The sequence below is a fragment of the Alternaria arbusti genome (assembly GCF_024043155.1).
Source record: "Alternaria arbusti strain BMP 1465 chromosome Unknown scaffold_12, whole genome shotgun sequence".
Lineage (NCBI taxonomy): Eukaryota > Fungi > Ascomycota > Dothideomycetes > Pleosporales > Pleosporaceae > Alternaria > Alternaria arbusti.
In genome coordinates, this window is record NW_026249952.1 from 618,430 (window position 1) to 637,385 (window position 18,956).

The 18,956-nt window shown below is 52.8% G+C and overlaps 7 protein-coding genes across 7 annotated transcripts; 3 read left to right on the plus strand and 4 right to left on the minus strand.

Annotated features, from left to right (window-relative positions):
* Positions 1–632: 632 nt before the first annotated feature.
* J4E86_008169 (uncharacterized protein) lies at positions 633–2,108 on the plus strand (the record flags this gene model as incomplete). Its single annotated transcript, XM_051448683.1, has 3 exons — positions 633–657; positions 724–885; positions 937–2,108. 3 exons carry the CDS (start codon positions 633–635, stop codon positions 2,106–2,108), a joined length of 1,359 nt encoding a protein of 452 aa, XP_051300279.1.
* Positions 2,109–2,317: 209 nt separating this feature from the next.
* Positions 2,318–3,596, minus strand: J4E86_008170 (uncharacterized protein; the record flags this gene model as incomplete). Its single annotated transcript, XM_051448684.1, has 4 exons — positions 2,318–2,538; positions 2,614–2,956; positions 3,051–3,135; positions 3,529–3,596. The coding sequence occupies 4 exons, from the start codon at positions 3,594–3,596 to the stop codon at positions 2,318–2,320; spliced, it is 717 nt and encodes a 238-aa protein (XP_051300280.1).
* Positions 3,597–3,850: 254 nt separating this feature from the next.
* On the minus strand, positions 3,851–5,390 carry J4E86_008171 (uncharacterized protein; the record flags this gene model as incomplete). Its single annotated transcript, XM_051448685.1, has 2 exons — positions 3,851–5,013; positions 5,069–5,390. 2 exons carry the CDS (start codon positions 5,388–5,390, stop codon positions 3,851–3,853), a joined length of 1,485 nt encoding a protein of 494 aa, XP_051300281.1.
* A 3,465-nt stretch (positions 5,391–8,855) lies between these two features.
* J4E86_008172 (uncharacterized protein) lies at positions 8,856–9,608 on the minus strand (the record flags this gene model as incomplete). Its single annotated transcript, XM_051448686.1, has 3 exons — positions 8,856–9,138; positions 9,187–9,436; positions 9,488–9,608. The coding sequence occupies 3 exons, from the start codon at positions 9,606–9,608 to the stop codon at positions 8,856–8,858; spliced, it is 654 nt and encodes a 217-aa protein (XP_051300282.1).
* A 2,148-nt stretch (positions 9,609–11,756) lies between these two features.
* J4E86_008173 (uncharacterized protein) lies at positions 11,757–13,361 on the plus strand (the record flags this gene model as incomplete). Its single annotated transcript, XM_051448687.1, has 2 exons — positions 11,757–12,354; positions 12,406–13,361. The coding sequence occupies 2 exons, from the start codon at positions 11,757–11,759 to the stop codon at positions 13,359–13,361; spliced, it is 1,554 nt and encodes a 517-aa protein (XP_051300283.1).
* Positions 13,362–15,106: 1,745 nt separating this feature from the next.
* J4E86_008174 (uncharacterized protein) lies at positions 15,107–16,162 on the plus strand (the record flags this gene model as incomplete). The annotated part of the gene is made up of 1 exon (XM_051448688.1): positions 15,107–16,162. One exon carries the CDS (start codon positions 15,107–15,109, stop codon positions 16,160–16,162), a length of 1,056 nt encoding a protein of 351 aa, XP_051300284.1.
* A 761-nt stretch (positions 16,163–16,923) lies between these two features.
* Positions 16,924–18,217, minus strand: J4E86_008175 (uncharacterized protein; the record flags this gene model as incomplete). Its single annotated transcript, XM_051448689.1, has 4 exons — positions 16,924–16,998; positions 17,118–17,965; positions 18,013–18,155; positions 18,204–18,217. 4 exons carry the CDS (start codon positions 18,215–18,217, stop codon positions 16,924–16,926), a joined length of 1,080 nt encoding a protein of 359 aa, XP_051300285.1.
* Positions 18,218–18,956: the final 739 nt, after the last annotated feature.

Genomic DNA, 18,956 nt, shown 5'->3' on the forward strand with positions numbered 1-18,956 from the left:
CCTGCGCCGATGCCAATCTCTCGAATGATGATGCAGCTGCGCCAGCCCAAACCCGTACGCCAGATAGTCCCACGACACGGTGAACAACGCAGGGTCTCTGTCTATATATGTAGACAATGGAGCTCGCGGATCGCTGTTACCGAAGGATCAAAAATAGCACCGGCCACGGCCGGTGGCTAACGTTGCGTGATGTTTACAGGACCTGCTGTCCAGAAAACTGGAGATGGACATGAAAGACGCCACAACCGATGCTAACAGGAGCCGGGGCACGGTAGTCTCCTATGATACAAGGCAGACTCTCAAGCGTGGGCCCAGACCTTGTATGGATACTAGATCTTCGATTGTCGGTAGCATGACATCTGAGGTTCGCGATATACCAGGTATGACGCACCCCTGGCTTTCGGCGCGTTCGGAAATACTTTTTTGTCCAGAGTGCATGTTGGACCCCCGAACACACGTACAAATAGGTTTGCAGTCCGAAAGGAAATGAATCTGTCGGAATGCGGACTCGACGAGGACGTGAATAGGTGAAAGGCCGAGGAACAATAGAGGCTCCGGACCCCGGCACCTACTGGGCAAGCGCGACGGAACCGCGCGTACCTTGATGCTCGGAAGCTCTTTCAACAACCGCCATGCAGGCAGACGGCATTCTAGCAGGTAGGACATGGCTGCTTGTTCTGCTGACTGTGGCGCTCGTATACTGACCACGTCATTGTAACATAGGCCTTTCGGAAATACCTGCGCATGTCCTCCACGCGGAATTGCTCCGAAGACAGCAGGACAACGATGAGCGACCAGAATGCGGAAGCAAAGGGGCAAAGGGCTACTACAACACACCCATACATGTCTTCGCCTTGTTTTTAATACTTACACTTAGCACTGCGGGTTCGTACGTTTCTTCGCATACCTTCCAATGCACTGCTGACCGTCTCACAGCTTGCTCCTTCCCCGTGGTCGTCAAGCGCTTTCCTTCGATACCCGTTCCCCACCAGTTCCTCTTCATATCTAGACACTTCGGCACGGGTGTCCTGATCGCGACTGCCTTCGTCCATCTCCTGCCTACCGCCTTCGAGTCCCTCACCGACCCATGTCTACCCCCGTTCTGGAACAAGGGCTACTCGGCCATGCCGGGCTTAATAGCCATGACATCAGTCTTTGTAGTAGTGGGCGTGGAGATGTTCTTCGCATCGAGGGGAGCAGGCCATTCGCATTCGACTGGCTACGAAAACCTAGGCCTTGACGATCACGCTGCGGCTGCGCGCCCGGGCCACAAGAGAAGCCATAGCTATGGGAGGTTCAGCAACGGCACACCAGGAGCGAATGGCCACATACCGGGCATCATGCTGCACGATGTGGAATCTTCGGCCAATCTCATGGCAGGCCGATCACCGTCCTTCTCTCTGGCATCGCCGATGACGCCTAATGATTCGATAAGCCGGAAGTCCATTGACGACGACAATGACTCAGATCTTGAGGTAAGCAGGGAAGAGCTCGCCCGTCAAGATGGGGAGAACTCAGAAGACGAGTCTCGCCTGCTTCCCGGCCCTCATGCCCACAATCATGCCCACCAACCTGGCGGCGAATCCTCTGAAGATGTGGAGAAAACGGAAGCCCAGAACAAGAAACTGCTCTTGCAATGTCTACTGCTCGAAGCTGGAATCCTCTTCCACTCCGTCTTCATAGGTATGGCGCTCTCGGTCGCCACTGGCACCGCCTTCATCGTCTTCCTCATAGCCATCTCCTTCCACCAAACCTTCGAAGGCTTCGCACTCGGCTCCAGAATCAGCGCCATTCGCTTTCCAGCCGGATCGCCGAAACCGTGGCTAATGGCTCTAGCTTACGGAACCACCACACCCATTGGCCAGGCAATAGGTTTGGCTATACACACCCTGTACGACCCAGCAAGTGAAGCTGGCTTACTAACCGTGGGATTCATGAACGCCATATCCAGTGGCTTGTTGCTATTCGCTGGCTTGGTGGAGCTCCTTGCTGAAGATTTCTTGAGCGACGAAAGCTACGTGACGTTACAGGGGAAGCGGCGACTACAGGCCTGTGCCAGTGTCGTAGCAGGGGCGTTGCTAATGGCACTAGTCGGCGCATGGGCATAGTCTCCAACCTTCTCTTCTTGTATATTCTAAGCGCATCATGCATATATCTGGCGTTGTGGCTGGTCACATGCAGGCTAGCCTGCTTCGTAATCATAATCACCAGCGACTTTCGCAGAAGCCTCGGTTGGCTTGATGTTGTTGTATACGTGCGTATCGCCACATCCACGGATGCAATGTTACATTACGGACTTGTCCGTTGCCTTCTGAGTTTACTTTTCGACCTCTTCTTGCTCTTCGGTGCTTCCTACTCTGTACAACCCCTCGGCACCGCCGTCTCCGTGATCATTCCCGATTCCAGCTTCTTTCTCCAGCGCTTTGCATCGCCTCACTAAGTCGCTCACATGAGCATCTCCGCTATTGTAGCTCAAACCAAGCAGTGCAGTCTCCAGGTTGTAGAGGTACTCTTTGTTCTCGCCACTCGGACCTTTGCCTGTGATAGAGTCAGTATAACAAACCATGGCAGACGAGACATCTCAAGAAGACAAAGCAATGAGATAACACATACTCTCCAAAATCTTCCTCGCCAACGCATCTGGATCCTGCGCACCCAAAAACTGCGGATTCTCTGGTAACCCAATATACACCAAACACCTAACACTTCCCGCTTCCTCTCTGACGGCGATGGTATTAGTGGCCTTGATGCCAGCCCGCATGCCTGCTTCAGCTTCAGTCGGCTCGGAATCGTGCGGCGGAGACGTGACCTCTGAAGTGCTGATAGCAGGATGGAACGGCGTGAATTGGATCGAATACCCGTTTATCTCGCGAATATCAAGGTACTGGCGTACTTCTTGCACCTTCGAAGCTGGGATGTGGTATGCGGCGCCCCAGACGCGTTCGGTGGACTCATGCTATTCTTCTTAGCACCAGGCCTTCTTGCATAGGCAGATCTGGGCATATAGCTGCAAGTTGAGCAAGATCGAATAATAACGAACGAGAACTTACAGTATCCGTCAAAGTCTCCCAATGCGCCTTATCGATCAACGTGACAACGCGTCCCGGAGCTTCGGGCGTACCGCGGTGATCTTCACTGTAGCACCTCCGTATTAGCCATTACTCCAACCCCGCTTCTCCACGATTCAGTTGGAGAGTCTCCATCCGTACCTCGCCTACGATCGTCAGTCAAGAACCATTTTTTATCGTACCATATCGTGCCATATCTGGCACCAGCCAAGGAAAAACACATACCTGCCAAAATCTCCTCACGTATCCTTCAATGTATCCGGGAATTCGCTGATCTGATTTCCACTGTCAGATCAAGGGATACTCTTTTTGAGACAGAAGTCAAGATGGCATGTTTGCTTTTCGCCATATGCCATGTTCGGGCCGTACCGTAGTGTGGCGGTGGTTTCCATATCAAGCTCCTACGACCGAGGCGTTAGCTTTTCGGCTAAACGTGTTCGAAACGCATAGGCAGGTATACCCGTATCCAAAGATCCAGAAGTCGTCGTTGCTGCCGAACGTCTCAATTTCGTTTTGATGGTCTGCCATGGTCGATGATGAAAGCTCGCTGCGAATCCGATGTCCGCTTGAGGTAGGACAAGTCTGTTCTTAACGTTTCCTCAAGGTGCCGTAGTGCTAGATTATTTGTGGGGCTCTTTGCAAGGAACTTCGGGACGATAGGTAAGCAGTAGAGGCGCGGAACAGCACTTCGGGAATGATTGTCGTGTGAAAATGTTGGGTTGGTGCTGCGTTGGCAGCCTATATACAGACACTTATACAGATACAGGTACAGGTACAGAATCCTACGATCCGCCAGCAGCCCGGCTCATGAAGAAACCCTTCAACGGGCCCATTGCATCGACTGCTCTCAATCCGAGACTTCGTAGCCCTACGAGCGGACCCGATTCGACGCTATACAGACGATGCAATTTATCGCACACGCCCAGCATTGCATTATTCTCCGCATACCGTTCACTGGTATAGCTCTCCAACGCCAATGTCGATCCGATGTCTTGTCCCGTCTGCACTGCATGTGATATCGTCCGTACAAGCGCTGCAGCATCACCTTGGCCTTGGTTGAGACCTTGACCTGCCAGTGGATGTATGGTGTGCGCGGCATCGCCAACCAGTGCGACTCGTTCACCAGTGTAGGTATCGGCGTGCCGCATTCGAAGTGGGAAGGACGCGACTGTGCCGTCTTGCACGTGTGCTACTCGCATCGGTATCGCGTGTTCGTCGACGGGCGTATGCTTCTCTCGCCATGCTACCTCCTCTGCCTGTCCGGATGAGAGCGTGTGTAGGTACTCCAGGTCTGTTGGCGAAAGTCGGAAACCCGCGTTGACCATTGCAACGAAATCGGCCTGTGACAGTGCCTTGAGCTTCGCAGCACGTTCCGGTGTGGTACTCCATACGAGTGTCGACATGTTGCCTGGAAGTGGCAGCATAGCGATTGGGCCGGTTGGCAAGAACCGCTGGTATGCAATCTTGTGGTCTGGACCGCCCCAACCTTGCCCTTCGAGCTTCAGACTAGCCACCACACCATGTCTGCTATAGTCGAAGCCTCGTGACTCAATGTCTGCAAATGTCCGCACGGGGCTGTTCGCACCGTCCGCCCCAACCAATAGCCTAGCAGCCAGTGTCTTCCCATTGGACAGCGTGAGGATTGGCCACGACGAGAAGTCCATCTTGTCTGTATCCGTACCCAGATCTATCGAGTTGACGTTTGTAGAAGTGTAGAAATCGACACCACCCAGTTGTTCGAGCCGGCTTAGTAGAGCGGTGACCGTGTTGACGTTTTCGATCATGTAGGCGATTGTTGTAGGCTGCGACGGGTTGCGAGGCGTGAGGAGAGGTTTCGCTGTATGCCAATCGAAGGATATCCGTGCATCGGTGACGCCGTCCCAGACTTGCATTTCTTGGTATGGTTGCACTCGGGGTGTGTTGACATGCGCCCATGCTCCAATTTCTACACCGCGCATGTCAGAGGAGAACTGTTGAACATCTAACACGTTTATTCGTACCCTGCAAGTTCTTCACAGAAGCTGGAGTGAGGGAGCTGCATCTATTCGAAAAGCTCTCCAAAGTCGCATCTTGTGGCAGTCGACTTTTGTGTAGATCTTGTCCCTCGATGAGCGCAACTTTGAGCCCACTTGTAATTGGCGACGCTTTCAGTCCTGTCAGAAGACTCAATCCTGCCGGGCCGCCTCCTACGCAGACGACATCGTAGACCTCTGGCGCAGTTGCGGAGCTTGAAGCAGACCTCCGCTGAGGCCGCAGATGGACCCAGACCGCCGATCGTGACGAAAGAGCCCTGGGCCCTCTTGGTAATATTCGAGGCGGCATCACGAGCCTTTGAAGACTATCGTGACATGGACGGACGTGTTCGATTCGCGAACCGCGAAAGTCGGAATGGTGGTGTCATCACAGCATGTTTGACCTGTTTGCACAAGGACACGCTAGGATTATGTCATCAAGGCAAGTCGCGTCGACCTGCCGCGATGTTAGCGCCGGCTTCTTCCACCTCCCAAGTTTCTCCACAGCCAAACCACAACCACATCTTTGCTTCCAATTGGAATCTTCGGACTTCTTCCAAGGATGCTTCTGACGACGACGACGACTATGACGATCGAAGGCATACACGTTCCATCGATGCTAACGGCTATTCAAGGTGCAACGTCTCTGCAGCTGATGTTCACACCCCTCAATTGATCATCTGGCCGTTGCCCAGTGCTAGGCAGTAGTTACTGTCAGTGAGCTACTCAGGATATCACACCATTCTCTGCGGTCTCTCAGGTTCTTCGCACTCGAATTTTCCGCAACCCGCTAGATCCATGCTGTTTGATCATGCAGTATAACTTCCGTGGTGGTAATCATGACGATCATGCCTCTAGCCTGCAGGGTGTCGCCCATTGAAGATAATAGGCACGGTACTTCTTCACCTAAGTCACCACGGCAGCGGTCTTTACCATGGCACTGATGTATGACGGGTGACTCTCATAGGCCAGTCTTACCAGGAACGCTCGAGGTGCACGCTTCTCTCGCGTGCGTGTGCAGCGTGCAGGACCTGCTTATCTGCTCCAGATTGCTTTGCTGGACTTCCAAACTGCCACTAACCACACAAATTGTTGTTTAGTCAATTCCATACGATTGCATCAACAATCTGGTATCTTTCGATCGAACTCCATTGGTGGAGTTCATTGGTACAAGTAAAGGACTTTGGTCATTGGCGGCACCAGCATGTTCTTGCTGATCGTACCGTACTTCTCACTAGGCTATTAAAGTAACAAGAGTCATCCGACTATCGAGTACTCGTATCGGTCAACAAAAGTCTTGTCTGCTTCGCTCTCATTGTCATCTCTGCCATTAGTTTCTAGCTTTCCAGTGCTATGACATCTCAAGCACCTGGAAATACACCTCCCGACGAGTCTTGTGTAATTTTCAACATCAGCGAAACAGAAGTGGACCCAGAATTCTTCCAATTACCATACCCTCCAAAGCTTTCATTGAAGCGACAAGTATCGGAATCATTCCTCCAAACACGTGGCTACATCAAGAAACAAAGAAGAATACACTCGAGCGGTCGTGAGACAGCGATCGACTGTCCTTGCTTGCCACCGCCAGCGTACAACATAGCCATAACTGGGCCCAGTTCAAACTTTCACAGTGCTTACTCTACCCTGCCTACCACACCCCCTACACCCGAAAACGAAACTCATCCACGAAGACCATCACAAGTCACCGAGATCATAGAGAAGGTCAACGCGAAGCTTAGGCGCCTCTTTGGTAGTCGAAGGGGATCCGTCGAGGATGTACACACATCATTCAACGCTACTGTCAGCGAGCAACCGAGTGTATTTCATACCCTGAGTGGACCGTCAGAGAACTCGCACATCCAGCGTTATCCCGGGGATCACGTCAGGATGAGCGTGGCTTCCCTACCAACTGTAAGCGAGCACTTCATGTCAATGGCAAAGTAGGCTTGGCTGCTTCCACATCACCGCTGACTGATACACCCTTTAGACAACGTTCCAGGCGAGACGAAGAAACACCATGCAAACACAGTCGAACTGCGACTTACACTACGATGGAGATGGAGAACTGGAGCAGCTTCATAGCCTCCAGTCTTATAGTACGCAAAGTACGAGACATGGAGGACGAAAGCGGAAAGACTCCCAATTCAGCTTTAGCGATTTGTTGCGACCTCGACGATTCAGCAAAGCAGAGAAAGGCAAGGGACGGATGGAATACGATGAAGAAGCTGGATCAACCTCTCAAGACCAACTCCTCCATACTGATCGAGAGACCTCATCAGATCCAGTCAAATTCCCTCTAACGGAATATGGGACTTTGCCTCTTGGACCATCTGACCAGCATGCTGGCCCTTCAACGCCGTCGTCAGCTGCAGTATCACCGATGGAACAAACCAGACCCATAAGGCCCAAGCCTGTCATACCTTCAAGGCCAACGCCCACAGCAAGAAAAGTGAGCGTGCGTCTTGTACCACCTACACCTGCGCCTCCACGCGTTCAGCGGCGGTCATCGACCAGCTCCATAGCCTCCTCCTCGTCGGTTTCTAGTCTCGACTCTACCAACCCAATGCCGATAGCAACCAGCATTTTCCTCCAACGCGCACGCGACATCGTGAACACACCCGGCACGGCCATAATCGAAGTAGGTGCAAACGGGCACTCTCAACCCATCTCCATCCCATCTTCACACCACAACAGCCGCCGCTCATCCATACTCCCGGAAGGATCAGCACGACCTCTAGATGACTCACCCACTCTCCCTCCATCCCTCACCGCATCAACCGCCGAACTCCTCCGTCATGGCGACCGTCCAGATACAGCACCTTCTTCACCCTCTCTCGATCCTACTCTTGTTCCTTCTCTGGATACCATGCAAACCCTGCACCTAGGCCCGCCTCAACTAGCTTTGCTCCAGCGATCGGTATCGAGTAGTTCATCACGCATGTTTCACGTCTCCGTCGAGCATCTGTCTACGCCTACGCCCGCACAGCCCGTCTCGCGCTTCAGTGCGTGTTCGTCTCTGGCCAGCAAACCTGCAGAACCCATTTCGCGGTTCAGTGCGTGTTCTTCTCTGGCTAGCAAGTATAGTTCAGCCGTGGAGCATGTAGATGATACGCCGGATTTCAGTATCACGCATCCTGCGCCTCCAAGCCCTGTTCCTTCTTCCTCGCCGAGACTGGAAGCGGTACCATCGCCTGTTAAGCGACGGACTGGGAGTTTGGAAGGGAGTCAGGATCTACGCGCTGTGTATATTGAGCAGGGAAGAGCGAGCGTTATAACTTGTCCTCCGCGACAGCGAAGTCCGAGGAAGAGTCTACAGGGGAGATGTTGGTGGGACGAATCGCCTCCCAAAGTGTACCTCTAAGTTCGCGTGGTGTTATTCGGGTTGTAAATTGGGTGCACATGTAGATTAAACCAATCAAACTATTCATAGTCACATAGCACATAGGAAGACATAGTAGTTCCTCATCCGCGGCACCTCGGCGTTCAATGTATTACAACAGCATACTAGATAATGCCACCTCTGCCCCTGTGGCCAGTGAACCAACATCCCATCACCATCATCCATTACAAATATACGCCATGAACCCCATGCAGTACAACCAAAGACAAAGCCTTGCCAGGCTGTCATGTAAAATGAGCGAAAAGGCCCAAGCTGGGTATCGAGCTAACCGAAAGGACTGGTGATGCTTTTTATGCAGAAAGACGCTATGCATGAAGTAAGGACAGAAGATGGACGAAGCTTAGATTGCGCGGCGAGATTGTGTGGTCCTAGATTTTACAAGAGGACGGCGAAGCCGAGGAAGACGCTGCCGAAGACGGCGGCGAGGCCGAGGCCAGCGTTGGGCATGAAGATGGAGCCAGCGCCGCCTTGGTCGTTGGAGCCTCCGTTGTTGTTGCTGTCGCTGGAGCCGGTCTCAGAGGCACCACCGAAGCCGGTCACGGGGATGGTGTTTGAGGCGGAGCCGTCGGTGCCGGTGGCGGCGGCGGTGGAGGCCATGGTGGTGGGGAGGGACGTGTTGCCGCGGTACGGGTCTTGAGCTCCGCATGGGTGGTCCTCACTGTTGACATGTTAGTTGTGTTTGTGATGAGTGACTGATAGAACGTACCGGCAAGCGCTCTGGCAGGAGTTGTCGCCGTTGCAGTTCTCGACGCAAGTGTTTCCCCATTGTTGGCAGATGAAGTATGGCAGTGTCTGGGAGTACTCTGTGATGTTGGGCGCGACACCGTTCTCACAGACGCAGGTGTAGGTCAGAGCGTCGGAGTCGCAGTCGTTCTGCTCGGTGGTCATGGAGCTGATGCCAGGCTGCTGGAGGCAGATGAGCGGGCATTGGGCCCTGTTCTGGTCACACCAGTAATCTGGAGGATGTTAGACGACGCGTCGTAGATCGGATGATAACTTCTACGTACCCCTAGTAGACTGCTCAACCGTGTCGGGGTCGATGGTGTATGGGTAGTTCAGCTGGGGGGTGTCTTGAGCAGCGACCAGGCCAGTGAAGGCGGCGATGCTGAGAGCGAAGACGGAACGCATGTTGATGTTTGGGAGGTGTTTGTTGACGGAGGATGAAGCGAGAGTATTAGATGATATACGGTCAGCGACAGACGGTGGACGGTCAAATACAAAAGTAAACCTCAACAGCGAAAGTGATGAAGAGGCTGGAGGGAAAGGCGGCGTCCGATATATAAAGGGAGGGATGTGTCGACGGGAAGTAATGAGCTAGCGGTCGTTCGAGATAGGAAAGTTCACGGTCCGGTACGTGCACCCCCGCCTACCTTCAGCCATCCTTCTCGCCCGGGACGATGCCTGTCGGGGACGGGTTGCCGTGACTCAAGCCATAGTGTTGCGGTGGAGTCGGCGTGGAAAGGGCGGCATTCCGTCGAAGATGGTAGACTGCGTGATGGAAGTTTGCCATTAATCCCTCGGCCGGACAGGGATGGAATGGACGTGTGGTCGTATTGGCCACTGGCTGCAGCGACTAGTCGCCTCTCAGGGTCTCGCATCCTAGTCGGCTCTGCGCATCATTCGGTTGAGACGAGCGAGGCCAGCGCCGCCAATTCTCCAGACATCGTCAACAAGACACTAGACGCGACTGCATCTGGCTGCATGCACCGGCGAGCATATCTACCCCTCATACCTCCACGCGGCATTCTAGATACCAACCGCCCTCCCGTTTGACGCGCCACCTGCCCAGCCATCTCCTGTAAATGGATGGAGCCGGCGAGCTTTGAAACTGGAGACCCGTCTTCGTCGCCAGCCCGAGATGGGCCAACCCCCGCCACCGTCACTGTGGTCCCACCCTACTGGCAATCCCACCAGCGCAATGCCTCGTATCTGAGCAACTACTCTGCTGACAACGGCCGCCCCACCCCCATCGGCCTCGAGGACCATACGGATGAGGACTCGGACCACTGCAAAGTCCTCTGGGCCAAGGGTGTCACGATAGATGATTACGTTGTCATCAGCGGGCCGTCACCGGGCTTTGGAGCTTACGTCGTCTTTAATTGTACGGTCGAGACACTGGATGTAAGTTCCCAGCCGCATGGAGATGCGCTAGTCTGCCCGGCGATGTCCTCGCAGCCAATCATCCGCGCGAGATTGTTTTTCAAAAAAATGGTTTCATGCAGAGGGCCCGTGGTGGACTGCCATCTCCAGGTGATGAACCATCATGCATATGCTAATTGTGACAGGGTGGTCCCATGAAGATACGCAAGAGGTTGGCCATCGTCTGTCACTTTCGATTCCCTCTGCTGATCGTACCAGATACTCCGAGTTTGAAGATCTGCACACCAAGCTGCTCCAGACGTTTCCTCATGCCGCGGGTTCCATGCCGCACTTCCCACCCAAATCCGTAATATGTAAGTCACATGGCCGCCTGCAGCATCACTCCACCAAACAATATAGTGCTAACGCGTCGGGCATAGCTCGCTTTAGGCCCCGTTTTCTGGAAAAGCGGAAACAAGGACTTTCGTACTTTCTCAAGTGTGTTTATCGATAACAAAGCTAGCGCATATCGGCTGACTATTAATAGTTGCGTTTTGCTGAACCCGGAGTTTGCTGGGTCGCCCGTCTTGAAGGACTTTCTCTTCTCGTGATCGCGTGGCTTTGAGGTTGTATTGACACTGACGTTGATGTTTGAGTGGCATAAGAGTTGGATACGCTGTTGTTGTTGATTGTGTGGTGCCAGGGTGTGCCCAGCTGCCATGCAAGTGAATCGTCCTTGACATTTTCCAATTGCTTGATCTCTCAATCTTTCAGTTGACATGCAAGGAAAGGACCTCATATAGTCAGTTCTAGTGTCATGATGTTCAAATTGATGTGATGTCGCCCACTCGTACTGATTGGCTACCAACGTCAGTGGCGCTACGCTTCCAAGTATCTCACATGCGCTGTACTGCAATTCGTTGAATAATCTTCTGATGTACATGGCGATATCGAGATGGGAAGGTCTGCTATAGGGCTTAATCCAACCTCATCCATATTTGCAGTGTCTGGGTGAGGCGTACGGGAGCGCCGTGGGTGCAGCAGCTCGTTTGGCAAACTGCGCGGGCTCTGCCACTCGACGACCCCCTAACGGCTCGCGTTTTGGCACATCTCAGCGCGACATCAATGGCAGCTCCACAATGAATAGCTGAAAGATGACCCAGCGAATCGCGAATGATCTCAAGTCTGATCACTACCATGGCCAACGCCGTTCGGCCTTCGCTGCTGCGGAGCTCGAATGAACGGCAGACCAGGCTCAACTTCCTGCCCGTGTCGCGCGATGACGCCCACCCACAAGCCCAGCGCAACCACAACCACGCGCCCGTCGCGACAAGACGGGCCTCGAAAAGCGGCCCTCTGCTTGCGCGCGCCGACGACGACGGCGCCGTCAAGCCCGTCGCCCACACGCCTGCAAAACCTCCGCCGCCTGCGCGCACCAGCAGCAGGAAGCGGCCAGCCACTGCCCTCGAGCCCGACGCGACCGACACGAGACCGCCGACCAAGATTACCGTTACACAACCACATGGCGAGCTGCTGCGCATCACCAATGGCGTCGCCGCGCCCCTGGGCATCGACGCCGACGACGTGCCCTCCGCGAGGTCCACGCCCCGGCCTGGCAGCTCCGGCAAGCTTGCTGCGCCCCCAGCTGTCCCCGCCCCGGCGTCCACAGCGTCCTCCACAACCACAGACAAGAGGAGCCTGCGGAGCCACGATGGAGGGTCGCGGCTGAAGAGCGACCTCGCCGTCTACTTTGCCAACTACGACGACATCATTGCCGGCGTGCCCAAAGAGGATGGTAGGTCACGGTCCCTGTCACATGTCACGATATAGCTCTGATCGCGTGCAGAATTTCTCGATGTCGACACGCCCATATACATCGTCGACGAGCCCATCAAGGCCAAGACACCAGAGCCCCCGCGAAGCTCAGTAAGCCCGACGCGGTCACGGAAAGCACGGCACTCGTCTCCTCCGCGCCATGCCTCAGATCCGTCAATACCGCCGGCCCAGTCGTCGACTACATTCACAGTCCTCAACTATGCCTCCATAGCCAATGCCATCTCCCACAATGACGGCGAAGACCCGCTCGCCGACTCCGTCTTCTTCACACAACACCGGCGTGCCGAGCGCAAGGAGAAGCAGCTGCGGAATATCGAAAAGGAGCGCGCCATGCACGAGAAGGTGCAATTGGAGAGACTCCTCGACGGACTGCAGGGCCCCGACTGGCTCAAGGTCATGGGCATAACAGGCGTGACAGACGGCGAGAGAAAGGACTGGGAGGCGAAGCGTGACTACTTTGTCCGGGAGGTAGAAGCCCTCGTCGACAAGTTCCGCGTCTGGAAAGAAGAGGAGAAGCGTTTGCGTGCTGAGAAGGAAGCAGCGCTCGCCGCGAGAGAAGAAGACGAAGAAGAGGATGGCGAGGAAACAGAAGACTCAGATAACATTGTAGTCCGCAGCCGCGATCCTCCACCACCGCGACAGCAGCCCAAAGAGCCCGAACCACCGAAACCACGGCGGCCACCGCGTCCCCATGGTTTCCTCCTTCCTTTCGTACCGCCCGAACCCGCAGCGCCATTCAGTTCCTTCTACGCAAAACCACACCTCCGCGCCGCAGCACTCGGCAAACATAGACATGGGCGCAACGCATCTGCATTCGGCCAGCCCATACCCGAGTTCGCAGAGAAAGAATTTGAACTCCCAGAAGGTTTCATGGATCCGCAATTCCTAAAAGACAACGCGCGGCAGAGAAGGAGACGGAAGAGGGAGAGTGGTGTGAATACAGGGGCGGGCGCGAGTGCAAATTAGTGCTTTTCTTTCTTACTTACAACATGGGCCGGGGTTTCCAGATTCTATACCCCTTATAAATACTGTCGAGCAAGTCGAAAACTGGGATTTCTTGTGGCGTTTTTTTGATAAGGCATGGGGTTGGAGGTGTGGGACTGGATGAGGGCCTCGTGCCTAGTGTATATTATCAGTGGAAATGGAATGCAAAATCGTTCCGCTTTGAGATCGGGTGTTCTGGTGCTGGTGCGTGTGGATTGTGAAGGCGGCAGTGAAGAGATTGGTCTGATTGAGGTAAGCACTCCTCTCGTTTGGTGTATTGCTGGTACTGATCAAGTTCGTTCGGTCTTCCAACCTTCAGCCAAGGGTCTCACGTGCTCGGGTTCCATTCCTCGCGTATATAAACCCGTCTTTTCTACTGTCTCCTTCCTTCTCTCTTCATTACAAAGTCTGCGGGCTTTTCTCCAAAAACGTGTCTAAAATCCTTCCATGACTGGCTGCTTCGTCTGCCTGTCTCAACAAAAAATAGTTCAACGAAAAATCATGTCTTCTGGCCTGGTTCTTCTTCCTTCAAATCGACCTTCTTTCAAAACAATCACTCTTCAGTACGTATGAGATTGTGTGGAAGCCCTTACTCTGTTATTTGGATATGAACAAACAGAAAACGAGCCATCTTTTTCATGTGGTGCTTCTCGAATCCGCTCCCTCTAGTGGTATGACAAAACGACATCACTAAAATCTTACAAAACCAGCGCGATGTCTCGTTCCTGGTCTGCGGGTTCAAAAACTCCGACATCCATGCCATGTCTCAATTCATCTTCCAGCGTTGCCGAATACACATGGTTTATGCATTCGCATGGCTATGAGCAACTCATGGTTTGCCGCCTACCGAAAAGACATCAGAAGCAAGCCATGTGCTCTCGTCGCGTTTGAAGTCTGCAACCCCCGGGAAGAAGTGAAGGCTGAATGATGGAGTACTCGTGTCGCCGCCAGCTAGCTCGTAGGAGAGAAGTGGTGGGAATAGCGAATGACTGGCTTAGCAGGGTTCACGGGTATATAAACCCACCGTGTGCCTCCAGGTCTCTCTTCTTCATACCACATTATCTTCCTTGTTTCCAAAATGGTAGCAGATCATTTGCATGTCTGTGTGTGTTCCTCCTGCTCTCTACAAAAGATGAGCAGACCAACGTCATGGCTTCCGCTGTTCCGCCCTGTTTTGCAAGATCAAAAGATATGTTACAAGAGTTCATGTTTCGATTTGCCTTGCACTTTGAGCTTAAACAAAAGAACGCGAGATGGCAGGCATGTTGTGCGCTGGTACCAGCCGCCTGTCATTCAAAATCCTCCACGAGATCAGTTATGTGTTGAGTCGACCGTGTTGCCTTTTCCTCCATCAAAATGGCGGAAGTAGTTCTCATGAAGATTGCTTGTACAGTTCCCGCTGCATATACTGTGTCGAAAAGTAGACATGAGATGCTTGTTGCGTACAGCATCATCCGCTGTGGCGTTGACGGTGAACGGTGATCAGTGAAGCATGTCTGAGTGATGCATCCGGTTGATCGCTTCATTCGGAAAGAATCAGGTCATCTCACACTCATCGATCTTAGCGCCTGAAGTATCAGATTTCGGTGCTGTTCACCGTTAGAGGTGCGCCTGCCCATTGCGGAAGGGGCAAAGGCGGTCGAATCCCAATCTTAAAGCACTCACCTCCCGCCACCACCACACCCACTCACACCCACCCTCACATCCACCCGCACACCCACACAACGATGGGTGAATTCTTTCGATTAATGTTCGAGAGCTTGCGACGACAACGACAACGAGAGCTTGCTAACGATGCGGCAAGTCTTGCCGCCGTTTCTCACACATGGGCTTCACTCGCGGCAAGCTTTCGAAGATCAATCGAAGACGCTAGCGAAAGTGGAGCGAAGATCACAGAGACAGTTGATCTAGATACGCAACACGGCCCATCACTCAGCGAACAGAGACGTACGCTAGAGAGTAGACATGCAATCGCTCTCGGAGAGCAGGAGCGTCAGCACCGACGCGAATTCGATAGCGCTCTTCAGAAACAGAAGCAGCAATCCGACGAAGAACGATACAACGCTCTTCAGGAGCAGAAGCAGCAGCTTGAGAGCGAAAGAGACATCGCCCTTCAGGAGCAGAAAGCTCAGCTTGAGCAGAAGCTGGAAGAGGAACTAGACTTTGCCGGAGAACTCCTCATGCGAGAGACAGAAGGTAACGACTTCACCCTGCAGCAGTTGCTGAATTGGATCACGAAGGCTAGCCAGTACTTTGGCTTCGAGCTGTCAGAAGACATCGATCCCATCTGCAAGATAGAGCAGTTCGCTCTCCTAGCAAGGCTCAACACCTCCAGGATGTGTCAAGCCGCGTTTAATGAGTTGTCGCATCGTCTCAACGTTCCCCTAGAAAGGTGGCCTTCAGTTTCGGAGCTCCTTGACCAAGAGCATACCGATGAATATATGGCAGTCCTCACTAGCCAGGTGGACATAATAGTCCAAGCCTGCGAGGATAGAGTCGACACAGAACAGTGCTGCACTACCGATGCACAACGCGCTTCACTCATCTCAAAGTTAAAGGTCACAGAGCAGGTCAGTAGGACCATCGGAGTCCTGAGAGGGCAGATAGCAGCGAACGACAAGTTATGGGCCGAGGTGGTCTCAAGATCAGAGGCGTGCTTGGCCGCGAAAGATCAACACATCGATGCCCTAACAGAGCGTCTCAGATTGCAGACGCAGATGCTAGATGAGAGACACGTCCTACTATTGCAGATGGCAGATACAGCTGCAGCATCAGTAGGGTAGAGTCAAGATGTCTTGCTGATATATTTGTGTGCGAAGACCCGATATGTAGCTGAATTTGATCAACATCAATGTCATAGCATCCTCGCCCTTATCCTTCACGTCTTGATGCATACGTCTCTTGATACTCAAACTGACGTAGTTGCATTTCAAATCCTACTCCAACCAACTCAAACACTCTTCTCGATTAAACTGGGGCTTTACAGTCCGTCAGCTCGTACAATCTACCCCTTAACCCGACAGCCTTCGCCATCTCCAGTCCTTCTTCTCCAGGCGCTGGATATAGCCTTTGCCCAAAGCTAAGATGGTACCATCGTGTGCTGGGAAGTCCACGCGGAGCGTCTGCAGAGATGTTGGAACTAGACCGAGAATAGAACGCCTGTGTTCATTGCCCTTCAGCCAGATGAAACCCTGCCAGCTTAGATCCTGTCCCGGGGGCACGCTCACATCCAGTGCAGCATGATCGAACCACATAGCTGCTGGCACGCGAATATATGCGAGGCTGCTGAGGTTAGAGAAGTCAGCTCTTGAGCGCTGTTCTCGTCTCAACCCCGGCCATGTCTCTCTGATGTGAAGATGCGTCAACTTTGCGCAACGGTAGTAGTGCGCGGAGCGATATATTCTGTACATGGAAACTTGTAGTCATTCAATGAACTTGATGTTTTATAGAAAATCTCTCGAGCGCGCATAGTTCCGATGAGTCCTACTACGGCTCTTTGGTATGACATATCCATGACAGATGATCTCCAGTTTGCACAGAGTCTTTAGGCGATTGCTTCGTTTTCGTCCTTCGGTGGGTTCTTGTGAACGTGAACTTTGCGCACAACCGAGTTTGTGATCTATCAAGCTGTTAGCACGAATAATAAGATGTCTTAGAAATGCGTTAAAAGTATAGCAAGGGGGCTACATACTAGTAATAAGTTAGCGAGATATCTTGACAGCTATTCGTGGCGGCTACTTTACCCTTGCGACCATCCTTCTCCGTAACCTGTTTATCCTCGTACACCAGCACAAAGTCGGTACACCTCTTCACCGGAAGATCGAAGATTCCCCATTGCTCCAGTAAGTCCAGGGCCGGCTGGGAGTCGGTGGTAGTCTGGCAGATTGGTTCCTTGTAGAGTATCTTGAACGTGACATGGCAGCCCGTCTTATTGACTGTGCATGTGACCGTCAGTTTATCCTCTCGTACAGCCTGGGCCCAGCTTTCGTTCGAGTTATGAATGAACTTTTGCATGGTGCGGGTATATCTCATCTGCTTATTCTTGAAAGTCTTCCACTCGCTGCGGCACAAGTAGTAATCTGGACATTCGCAATCATCATCGCCGTAACTTGAATACCCAAGCTCTTCCATCTCCATATTCTTGGAACAGTTATGGCACACATCATCTTCCACGGTGTATCCACTTGTGGCAAGCATGTGCGGAACGAATGCTACCTTTGATGAGGTAGATTGCACATACAAATGTAGCAGAGGCATCATGTCGAAGGTTGATCTGCCGTCGTTGCGGTGGTCCCACGAGAACTGCACCAAACCCGGCATCAGCTTGTGCACACCTTCATTATGCAGAAACGCGTTGCCGAAATGGGTCCATTCGGATGTTGTCACGAATCTAACACGGAGATGTTGGATCCAAAGAGGACGATACTCTGCGCGAATTTGTGTGCAGACCTGGGTCAAGGCCAAGAACTTCCAGGCACGCTCCGAGTGAGACTTGCGAGGCGAGTTTGAGAGGATAGGCCTGGGCCGTAAAGCATAATTCCTTGAGTCGTCTTCGTTCGCGTAATCGTATACCCTGTTTCGTAACTCTTTGCGGCATTAGCGCCTAGCAATGTCAGAGGCAAGGAAGACATACCAGGAGAAAGATCGAGGAAGCGAAAATATTCCGGAGCTTTCCTTATGGATCCCTCGCTCTTTTTCCCAACAGACCCTCTTGCTTTCTTGATGGGCTTAGCGGCTTCTGTGGTCTCCTCGCTCTTGCGCTTGCTCGCAGCTTGTCTGATTCTAGATTAGCACATGATCGCCAGAGTAGAAGAGAAGACTTACGTAGTGGGCGCCATCAGTCGTCTTGCAGCCAGTGGCGATGCTTGTGACGCGGTGGATTTGTTGCCAGAGCAAGCTGAGCGGTAGAAGGAGGGAGTAAACAAGTAGAGAAGGCAAGAGCACCCGCCAAGAGCCGCTAGTGGAATGACGCAGGCATGCAGTGACATGTTCCACAACAGTCCGCCTAGGTAAGACATAGGCAAGGGCACATGAACCTTTCATCTTGGTTCTCCCAGAACGTCGCATGAGACAGAAGTGAATCGCGCTCTGCTTGCTCAATATGCGCTTGCAACAGCTCGCTCTCGTCCGCTCGACAAGCATGCCTGCGAAGGCCAGCTACTCAACACCCTTGCATAATATCTCTTCATAGAAGGGACAGATCACGACTTGAGAGGCTGTGTTCAATGCAATCCCAAGAGTGTAGACCTTACCCTCGAAAAGGTGATAGACTGCCTGTCCACACGTTGATGGACACATCGCGAAGACCAGATGAACTCACCTTCCCTACGCCAAGCTATCAGCTATTTAGAAGTTGAAGGTTCTTGCGCTGAAAGACTTGGACGGTCTTTCTCCATAGTGTGGGTCATCTCAAGTTCCTTCCCTCCAATAAGAGTGGAGTCATCATATTCGCAGCGCGCACGCAAGCGCGCTTCTATACCTCTACTCTTGGGCACATCTTTGCGTAGATCTATCGCAACCACAAACATCAATTGCATTTTTGTCATAGCAATCCAAGACCACTATACAAGCATCCAT